This window comes from Natrix helvetica (genome assembly GCF_964273705.1).
Source record: "Natrix helvetica genome assembly, chromosome: 4".
Taxonomy (NCBI): Eukaryota; Metazoa; Chordata; class Lepidosauria; order Squamata; family Natricidae; genus Natrix; species Natrix helvetica.
Window position 1 is genome coordinate 58,730,245 of NC_138550.1, and position 11,752 is coordinate 58,741,996.

The window sequence follows — 11,752 nt, forward strand, 5'->3', positions numbered from 1 at the left end:
TTTTGATAAATCTTTCTGTTTGATCTTTAAAATTAGTTGGATCCAATTACTTCCTGAACTGCCTTAATTTGGGCCACAATTTGTAGCCTTATCATTAGAAACAGGAAGAAAAATTATGATGCTCTATTCTCTTATCTTCCTTTCATCTTACATTTAGAATGTATTGCAAGAGTCACTGGCAGAGATAGTTTTAAAGTGGAACAGACAAGTGCATTAAAATTACAACTCTTCTAATTTCCAGCCAATGTGATGCTGGAATGGAGAAAGATGCCCCATTTACAGAAAATAGTTCTGTTTATGAATATTGGCCACAAGATGGATTGGCATGGTGCTGAATAAGTACTAGGGAGAAAACAGCAAATGTTTTCATTGTAAATGCAACTTCAAAATACAAATAACTAAACCATAAGGTGCAGTTTTCAATGTATGAAATGAAAATAACAGAACAAAAAAAAAAGATAGCAATAATTGTGAGATACACACACACACACACACACACATATATGCTTCACTGAAACACAAATACAAATTGGGTGGGTTATGTGGGTGACTTTATGACCGTCATGATCATGGGTCTACCTGTAAATAAATTGTTAATATCTTCCAACAGTTAGTGAGAGCAGACTAGATTTATTTCCCAGAGACAGGCATTCAAAGATTTGGTGTCATCACAAAAAAAAAAAAAACCCTGCCTATCTGAGACTTACAGATTTCACAATTCTTATATTAAAACTTCATGCATTGATCTTAAAACAGTAGTAGGAGGACAGTAAAGTTTGTTGATGATGGGAGAATTGTAGGTCTAGGAGAACTGAGATTTTCTTCTGTGCTGTTGTATATTAATATTAAATTTCCATGGTATTGTGTTTTTTGTTTGTTTTCTTTTAAGCCCAAGCTGGAGAAGGAAACAAACCTAATTCAGCCCAGCTGGAACTGAGGATGGTCCAAAGCAAAAAGGATATAGAAAATCCAGAGATAATAATAACTGCTACTGTGTTATAAAGGTTGTGTATCGCCTAACAACGCACAATGTATTGATGTCCTCATTTTCTTTCCTGTAAATTGTGATGTTTGCCTTAGATCTGTGACAGAAACCTGACTTCCATGAAATAGTGCCCAGCATAGATGAGATCCACTACCAAGCACATGTGCTGGGCTTGCTTGAATTAAGAAGAGAAAAAAAAAGTTAGGTGTGTATTACAGCTCCCTCCCAGGTATGAAAATGGCTGTCAAATTAATTTAATCTCATTATAAAACCTGGGCATAAGCACACAAGGTTTCCTGCCTTGCCAAAGATTTCAAGACTGCATTTTTAGTGAACTGATTGACTGGAGTGTATAAACTGTGGTAAAGTGTCATGTGCCAATTAAGTAGTATACCATTTCCCTTAAATGAAGAGGTTTGGTAGCCTGCTAAAATATTCAGTACCTCAACTGTTCTGGAGCAAAAGAGAGGTTCAGGCAACGTAAGGGAATGGGTGGGTGGGTTTTTAGGTACTGTACACAGGCCTTGGAGGTATAACATGTCTGAACCATTCCCATCTGTGAATAAGTCCAAGACTCCGCTGTCCAGAGGTGCTAATCCTTTACTATCAAACTATTACATGCATCCAATGTCATATTTTTATTTAGAAAGAAATAATGATGTGTAGAATATAATGGTGATTCTACCTCTGATAGAATAGGTTTGATTCAATTTTATCAGCTTTTTCCTTAACCAATACTTACTGTAAAATCTGAGTATCCCAGTTCATCTTCTGACAACTAGGAGTGACGTGAAAGGCTATGTGTTACATATTAAGACCAATTCACTGTTTATTGCTGCGAGTGAGGGTATTCCTGCTCTATGAATGGAGAATTAAATTAAAGCACCATCTAATAAATCAGTTACACCAGAGGCAGAGTTTTAACACACTAAGCATTGCTGTTGCAGTTTCTATCCCTTTCAAAAAATAGCACACTGGAAAAGTACATAGATCTTTCTGGGAGTTTAATGCCCATTAGTATTGATTAACCAGTACAGACCAATCTCATGAATTTGCAGTTACTAATGTTTTACTCTGAAATAATTAAGTTGTACATTGCAGTGAAATGTAAATATGCCTAAATACTTTGGAAGTCAGTAGAGAACAGGACTTCTTTTGCATGCAATCTCTTTGAATATACTGGTGTAGGCTTTCATTGCCACTATCTGTTGTGATGTGTTGGGCTTCAGGGTTTAGTAATGGTGGCCTAGACAACAGATTTTTTGATGTTTCACAGGCAACTGTGTTTGTGGCCATCTTTGCCTCTGAAAGTACCAGCTGTAGTTGCCAACTAAGCATCAGGAACCTGTTGTCTAAACCTCAGTCATTAAACCCTGACACCCTATACCACCCAATCTCTTTGAAATTACTAAATTAGCTTTGATTCTCTTTATTTTATTAGTCTTAAGATCATGCACAGTTAATTTTAAATCTTAAGTCTCATTTCTTTTCCCCCATTGTTGATTTTTTCGTAAGTAATATGGAATTGAAAAAACAGGGTATCATATCAATCCACGATCCTTCTTCTTTACAGGTAACCAGGGTATTTTCATTATTTCTATAAATATCTTTTTCTTGGGACATCTTTGAATCTCAGATTCTTGCAAAAGTGCTGTCATTAACATGTGAAACTCTTGAACCAACCTGTGAATTCCATTCTTAGAATCGTAAAGACTTATTAACTTTCATTCATTAAAAATATTTAAATGATCTAACCTTCATACACCTGGAAGGATTTTTCTTTCTTTCTTCAAAGTGGTCTTCAGCATCAAACAGGTTTCTCACTTGTGGCCTATTTTAGGGCTAGGGCAATATAAGACCTTTTCTGTCTTCTGGAATAGCCTTTCACTAATGTGTAGACATTGATGTCTTTGATAAGCATGACAACAGCATGGGCGGTAAACTGTCTGTCTACGTCTTGCCTGCGGAAAGAATTAAAATGTAAACAACATTTACACATCATTGACTGCTTTCATAAACTACATTGGCCAAATATTGCCTACATGCCCTGTCCAGCCTTTTGATTTGCAATCTCATAGCATCTGTATTTGAAGCTTAAAGACATTTTGAACCACTTCCTAGACACTGCACTGTTTTGGAAGCCATATTTGCTTCTCTTACTAGAAAATGCCAGTATACGCCCTTTTTTATAGCTTCAAGCGTTCCATTAGATGAATCAACCTTATGTTGGTAGAATTCTGATTTCAGGTTTTCAGGTCAAAGCACAAGAGATTCCGACACTATCATCCAGTTATATCTTGACTGGATACCTGGTTTGCTATAGAAACAATAACTTGAAATGTTTTATTTAATAGTTTAGACCAATGGAACTCTTTCTTTTTCTTTGTCTCTTTTTCACTTTGAATAAGAACTTCTTTCATCTACTCTTTTTAATTGTTGGAGGCAAAATACAAACATGATTTCTGTTAAAACATATTTAACAGATCTGAGAGAAATACATTCCCTTTAAGATTAGATCAAAAGGCAAACTCTGTATCTGAAAAAGTATTTCTCTTGTTGAAATATGGAAAAATTCTATAATTGACTGAAATTAGCAGTCATTTATCTATTGTTAACATCTCCATGAAATAACCTTTAAGCAGTTAAAGTGTAGGAAATGTGACAATCTACAACCACGTGAGATTCCTGTCAACAGAACCAAACAAAGTAGTTATGTCAACAATTGCCATTCTAACTTTAAAAAAATCTAATATCAGTGTTCACTGCCCTTTCTAGATCCAACATAGTATTTGGACCGGGGGAATATAATTTGGGGGGGGCGGGGAACTGAGCACAGAGACTTTATATCTGGGCAAGAGTATAGAACATAATCAAGGATTAAAGTTGCATTCTATCACTTCTCACAATTTGGGGAAATTTGAAAATTGACAATCATCATTCTTGCCCTGTGTTTCTAGTAGGTGAATTAGTGCCATAATATTCCTAAATCTGGGGCAACTATATTGAGGCTCATCATCTTTCATAGAAAAACAGATATTTAAAGCTGCAATAATCAAAAATATGCTACCAGTTAAACTGTTAATTCTCTAGGAGAATTAATTTGTCTTTTACAAAATTAGCTGCCTTTTCCCTTGTCATATATTAACTAGTATGTATTAACTCAAATTGAGCATTTGGAATTTGGTTTTTTTTTTAGATAAATCAGAATCATTTTATTTTTAAAGAAAAAGTGAATGTTTATTCAATGCAGAATTTTAATTATGTTAAACCTTCTCAAATGCCTTCTCTTGTAGAATAATCACCAAGTCAGTACAACTGTAACCTTAGCCAGGCATCCAGCTAGTCTGGAGAACAGCAAAATATTCCTTTTGGAGGAAAGAAAAGATCCCTTCAAAATCAACCTTCATCTTCACTTTATAATAAATTTTAAATATTACTTTCAACTGATGTATTTTAATACTAAATATTATTTATCTGTGTTTTTAAATCTGTGCTGGCTAATTTTAATCATTCCCCTAATTGTGAGGAAAATTGAGCAAACACTGTTGCTCCTGCTATAGACATTGATTCTTATGTTTGACTTCAACAGGAAGTCGCTAAAGAAAAGGAAATATAAAAGTTCAGTATTTTAATCCAGATCATTAGTAGTTGCTGAGAGTTTTAATCGCTTTACATTATCTGATTAGATATATACAGTAAAACTACATATTGCATAGAACAGTGATTGAGTTTTCCTATGACTGTTTTTTTTCTTTTAGCAACCAGTTCCAAATACTTTTGGAATCAGAAGTACACAAAGCTACTAACAAATACTTCATATATTGGCATAATCATTTAAAGGAAAGAACATTTCATAGAGTTGTTGTCCTACTTACAGGCCCATCCATCTCATTTTTATCCTCAACTGAGTTTCATAATATATACACGATAGATGACTGTTCCCCAAATATACACGTCAGGCATCAGCACTATCCTCACACATCTGCTTTTATCTGGAATGAGATATAAGGAAAGAAGATGCTGGCAGTATCCAATCATCTCTCTGTGTCCATTTTTTCTCCAAAAAGCAGTGAAATAGATCAGAAGAGAGGCAAGGATTTGCTATAGCCATAGGTAGGTTTGGGTAACACATAGGCATCAAAATTTCTAAATAAATCCTGTAGAATGCTATTTTTTTTTTAAAAAAAAAGTGCTCTCACATGGAGTCTCACCATTCTTCTGTGGGAACTCAGGATGAGATAATTGTATGTCATTTTGGCATTACAAAAATGCAGTTATGTGCTTGGCACTTTCACTATAGTGTGAGATTGTATAATGGTATCCACCATTTCTAAAGATTACCAGTCCCTATCATAAACCATAGCAAATTCACTGGCTGAATTATACAAACAATAAAGTGGTTTCTTGGCTTGGCTTTAGCCAGTATCCTAAAGTGTGAACCTAACTATGTTTTTCAGCATCAGCAATTTAAGATACTTTAATGCAAGGAACTAAACTCATTCTTTCTCTCTCTACACACACGCACACACACGCAAATGGAAAGACATATGGACATAGAGCTGATCTGGCCTAGCTGGATAAGAAACATGCTGAAACTAAAGAAGTTAAATAATGTGTATTTTAATACTGACAGAAGTATAACCATGTTGATGTATAACCCTAAATTGAATAACCACTACTACTTTTTAGTAGTTATTTTAACAAAAATGAATGGTGGTGATAATTTCTATCTCATATGTATCCCACTTTTGTGAAACTAATTTTTATTACTATGGTTTGAATTGTTTGTGATTCACAAGAAGCCAATCATGTTCTTTAAAAAAGTGTAAGTGATAGCTTCAGAAGATGATAATGCTGTGCACAGAAATCAATAGCAGGAAAATGGTTAAGCAATTAATTATCTTCCTGAAGTTATTTTTTTCTTTAAAATAGTGGGGAAGTGGGGAACCTCTACTACATTTGCACATAGTGTAATCTTTTACTAACTCATCAGCAGGACCAAAATTCATGTAAAATGAAGCTTAAATTAACTTTAATGTATTCAATTCTTTCTCACAACCTTGAACATAATAACGTAGAAAATAAGTAGAAATGTGTGTGTGAAAACATACAAATCCTTGCATTTTAACATGCTTTTGAGAAGCATGTACAGATACTAAAACTGCTTTCTTTTGATATTTCTTTACCAAATTGTATTCAAAATGCATCAAATCTGATCAACGCAATACTTTACAAAGAATTTAGAGGACCAAGATTTCTAGCTAAAGATACTGCCTTGTTGAGTTCCCTGATCTGTAATCTTGGTGTTAATTATAATCTTTCTGATACTGTGATCATACTTGTTCCTTGATTCATAATAAATAGCAAGAAAGATTGTAATAAAATTATCTTTATTCAATACTACTGTGAATAACTATGGTTAGATTTTCTTTTTGTTGTAAGGTATGTCAAACTTAAACAAAACCAGATTAGTTTTATAGTGCTCTTAAATCAGGTGGCCTTTATTTTATTTTATTTTATTTTATTTTTCATTACTTGATATGAACACATGGATGATGATTGAGGATCATAATGTGAATGGTGGCTGAGGATCATTATCAGCATGTGAAATGTCTAAAGAGAATCAACAATCAAATAACCATGAGTTCATACAAAGGGCCCAATCTACCCTAAAGAATGAGCTTTTTCATCCTAAAGTGGCATGGTTATCTGTATCATTTAATTAAGTCGTATGGAGAAGAACTATACAAAGCTTTGGACGTTTTATTTGGAATATTCATGAACAGAAAGGTAGCACTTGTCTGCAGTGCATTAAATCAGCCATTTTGTTTCCCAAGACTAAGCAGCTGTTTTAAAGTATTGCATGCAGGATCAAAAGTACCTTTTGGAAATCAATTCCAAAGGACTACATAGTCCTTGTAATGAGGTTTTTATCTATATAAAGTGTAGATAAAATGGATGATGAGCATTACATTACATATTCTGTACATCTACCTAGTTTGATATGTTTACAAAGTAAGGTAGGGATATTTAAAGTGACTAAATTTACAACTGAACTTTAGAAATTGCCAGATGTGTAACAATGGATTTAATCTTTTTCTCTGCTTCTGATCATTGTTGATTTGGTGGCTCTAATCCCAGCAATAGCCCATGGCCTTTAGATTAAGGCTAGGGAGATAGTAGGTTGATCAGTGCTTGCTACTACATTAAATTACCTTTGCACTCTCACATTCAGTACGAAGATAGTTGGGAAAAAGTATACAGAAACTGACTGTATTATTGATCAGTTATTCTGATCTTTGAGCTGCTTACACAAAAATCTGCATTTGGAAGAACTGGAAACTTCTAGTGGGAAAAGAATACTAGAGCCAGCAATATCAACTAATAGACCCTCTCATTCCATTTTTCCCCAAGAGTCTCCTACTTTTAAACTTGAAATGTTGTGGACCATGTCTGTTTGTGATGTAAACTGTGGCCTAATATTTCTCCTTTCCAAATGTTAAGAGATCATCCTGTACAAATTTAAATCATATTAATGACAAGGTAACATGACTTGGAGTGCTAATTGAACAAAGTTGCAATTTGAGAACTTTATTGAACTATTTCATTCAAATCTAAAACACTGTGTTAGGTGTTGAGTCGTTAATAGATCACCTGCATGGGGAATGACAGAATTCCACCTTAATTAAAATACAGAACTTCTTCCTTTAGGGATGCTAACATGCAAATGCATTTGTGCTTTCTCAGATTTTTAAGAAGTATAAAATTTAGTCCTTAAATACAACCTAAAATAATGGAAGTCATGTTTATGGTGAAATTGGCAAAATATAAAAAGCAAATATAATAGCAAAGAAACACGCTACTCTCTTGCTTCCATTTGGATTAAAGTGATGCTATGGAGAAGGATATAATATTTTGGCCAACTGCATATACTATTTTCCAAAAGTCTAGTCCTAGGTCTGGATGATGCCATCCAAAGACAATTGATACCCATGCAACTGGTACTGGTACTCCAAGTTTGTCTGCCTTTTAAAGCAAAAATGTATTCTTGAACTTAAGACTTGTATCAAAAATCATGGTTTGGGTGCATTTAAAGAACACAAAGTAGAGGAAGCACATAAAAGATACTGTTAAATTGTGCCATATGTTGAAAAGTGGAAATTATGTGTATCTTTGACATATTGCCTTTCATTGCATTGCTTATTAGAATAATAGTTGTGTCTAGAAGAATGTGGCATGTGTTCTCTGTGTGTGTCTTAAAGTTCTATGTACATGAAATTAATGTAGAAATTGAAGGCTTAGCAGTGCAGGCCTTCAGCAAAGGAAATAAAATTATATATTTTTATAGACAGTTGTACAATTTTAGGTCTCAGCTACAGTACACATATCAGCTTCTTCCAAGAATGTAAAGCTGCAAGATTGGATAGAAGAGGGTGGCTGTGGAAATGAGAAAGAGAGTTCGATCAACCCCAACAGCCCTAGATGGATTTAATTAAAGATGCCTTTGAAATATATTTTTAGCTCTAAAATATTAAATGGAGAATATTTGCGAGCAAACTTTCTATGTCTATGACATTTGTGTAGTGCTTTGTATTGAAGAAATCAAATGGTTCTATGTTTATACTTCTTATTAATTGTTCTTGAGTTGTAGGGACAATAAGTAGACAAATAGTTTTTATTCCAGAAAAAAAGAATCTACGTGATGTGCAGTTGTGTATAACTGTTAGTGGCCACTGTCCCTATGAAGAATGTTGTTTGTACATTTTCTGGTTTGGCACATGTGACTTTTATCCATTTTGTAGTAAAGTTTACATGCTAAAATATGTAATAATTAGAAAGATAATAAAGTCAATGAACAATCGAAGTGAAGACCAAGATTTAATTCCTGTTGAACAAAGTGCGATGGTTAGTCTATTTATGTACTTCTTTTTTTAAAAAAGGAGTCTGCTAAGTCTTGTGCTTCATTAAAATGAAGCATAATAGCTGAGCTAGCGATGATATGCTTCTCCAGAAGGTCCCTTGTACTTTTGCTCAAATTAATGAGGGACATACGTCCCCCCCCCAAAAAAGCATATAAAGAGAAAATTATTTTCTAGGAGAATATATTCAGTAAATGTAATCATAAAAGAATGGAAACAGTTAAAAGCATTTTTAAAGCCTCCAATTTTCTAGATTAGATTCTATAAAATAACCAAAAAGAATATTATGGGATATTAGTTTTCTAATTTTTTTTTCTTCAGGGGAAGAATTATCTTTTGCATTACAGGTTACAATATATTCTTTCACAAAGCCCTCCATGAATTTCTAACTAGTATACTATGAAAAATGTGCCCATCTGCAGATAAGCTGTTCCTCAAAATTTTTCTATGTTTTAATATTCACAATTGGCTTATCTGTGGTTGACACATTTTTCATTGCATTTTGGTTTAAAATTTGAGGGTCTGTTTCCACAGGTGGGCTTATTAATGAGTATGTACAGAATATATGGATAAAGAATATTTGGATAACAACCTCCCTCTCCATATATATCATGCAAAATTCTTAGGCCACCATTAGATTTGTTGTGGCGATGCTATAATAACCATATATAATTATGGCTCAGTCTGCTTATTAGAATACAACCAGAAAATACAGGAGATTTGTAGGCAGTATTTAAAAATAGAAAAAAAACCAGCTTCCATAGACTAAAGTGGCAAATATGTAGTGTGACCTCCCCTTACACTTGAGCAACAGCAAACTCCTGGCTCCCATAAACCTAAATGAAACAAAACCCCAAGTGCTGTCATTGCTAACATCTCTCTGTGTCCTATTATTTTATGCCAAAATGACTGCTGTGCAAAAAGGTTTGCAAAGGTCCACCAGGTTTGTGCAGGTCCACCAGGTAATGTGCAAGCCATGCTTAAACATTACATACAGTACAGACACATGCTATATGAGTCTGTAAGTCCAAATTTCAGTCACGTCATTCTAGTTAAAATGCCAAAGATCATAGAATTCGACATATAAAATCATCCTTTTGCATCAGCAAGACCACTCAAAGGGAAATCAGGAAACAAACAAAATACTCAAGATATGGTATGAATCAGGACAAAGAGATCCGAGGACAGAAAAAAAAAGGAAGATGAAAGAAACTTTCAAATTCTGATAGGTTCCTCAGAGAGGTAGGGGTTGGTTTTTTGTTGTTGTTTTGAGAGAGAGAGACAAGGACCTGGCTCATCATCTGGCAGCTAAATCGGGATGCCAAGTTGACCCTTCTAGAGTCCAAAGAAGCTTGATTAGAAATGAGCTGCTCTATTCTACAAATAACTTCATTTTTTATTATATCTTTACGGACCAAATCATTGAAATGCCATCCTCTTAAGAAAAATAGTCCATTTCTTCATGCATCTTTGTGGATATTCATCTGCAAGCAAGAGCTATGTTCTTTTGAAGTGAAAAGTGCAGAATAAATAAAGATAACCATTTTAGGACACAGCCTCAGTACAAAACCATGTCTTTAAAAAGTTGCACTGAAGGATTAAAGCAAGCATCTTAAAGCTGCCAAGTTTGAAAGACACTGAGCTTGATGAACTAATAAAATGAGGGGTAAAGGTTCCTGCTGCAGTTTCCAAGATTCCCCCATTCAGACACAAACCAGGGCAAGAAAAGTGAAAATATTGATGTGTAGAGTGGAAGGCATGGTGAACTATAAGTTGCCCTGCAATTTATTTAATAAAACAGTGTTTCTTAAACACCGAGGATCCCTCCAAGGTCCTCTCTTGAGTCTTTGCAATCAAAATTATTTGCCAGACTATGTTGAAAAATAACCATTAAATTAAATACAATTAAAATCACAAACAATTGTGGAAATTGGTAGCGGCAGTGAAAGGGTCAGTTTTAATTTTTAATACAATAAATATTGATGCATATATCAATGTGAACAAATGCTCTTTTGAGATCCTTCATAATTTTTAAAATGGGAAGAAACTTTTCCTCCTGAAAGAAAAAAAATTAAGAAGCACTATAATAAAAAATAATCTGAGCCTTTAGACCAGGGGTGTCAAACTTGTGTCGTCATGGTGTCATATCGTGACTTTTTCTCCCTTCGCTAAACCGAGCATGGGTATGGCCAGCTCATGACGCATCTGGCCTGCCAGCCACGAGTCTGACACCCCTGCTTTAGACTGCGTTGGAGAAAATTACTATTTGCCCATCCTTGTCATGCAACAAATGAATGATGACTTCTATTTTAATGCAAAATTCATAGTCATCTGTAGTTTTCATCAACAGTGTTCTAAAGTTCCCTTGAACACACAATGGCACTATTGTAGCATTTATATATCCAAAAGGCTTTTTTTTTTTTTTTTTTTGCTAAAGTTAAAAATTAGGCCCTCCAAAAACCCAACAGCTAGAATCAAGCTAATACACTCCAAAAATTAACAGTTAGAATCATTAATCTTGCTATTTGAGGATAGTGGTCCAGAACACTTTGAAAAGTCCAGGTTTTACATATGACAATGCACTGCATAATACAAATATGGCTTTAAATGAAGAAATTAGATATTTTCATATATGCAAGATCATGTGCTATTTAATAATGATCAAGTAGGAGGATGACGCTATTAAGCAGAATGCGAGATGTAGATAGGTAGGAGGATGTAGTTCATTGTCAAGAATCAATTAATGCTACCAGAATCTGTCTGGTTTTTAGCAGTGTCCAAGAAAGTGTATAGTATAGTGTATAGTGCTACGGTATATAGTTAGCTAAATTCCAGTAATCCTGTGACA

General features: G+C 34.2%; 1 protein-coding gene across 2 annotated transcripts in view; it reads left to right on the forward strand.

The window, feature by feature from the left end:
• The window catches only part of PDXK (pyridoxal kinase), a 65,970-nt gene extending 57,121 nt beyond the window's left edge, over positions 1-8,849 (forward strand). The window contains exon 11 of one of the 2 annotated variants that reach the window (XM_081951813.1): positions 890-8,849. In XM_081951813.1, coding sequence (XP_081807939.1) covers positions 890-1,002 — 113 coding nt within the window. In that variant the 3' untranslated portion in view covers positions 1,003-8,849. The remainder of the gene's footprint in view (positions 1-889) is intronic. The other variant, XM_081951814.1, reaches the window with a different exon arrangement.
• Positions 8,850-11,752: the final 2,903 nt, after the last annotated feature.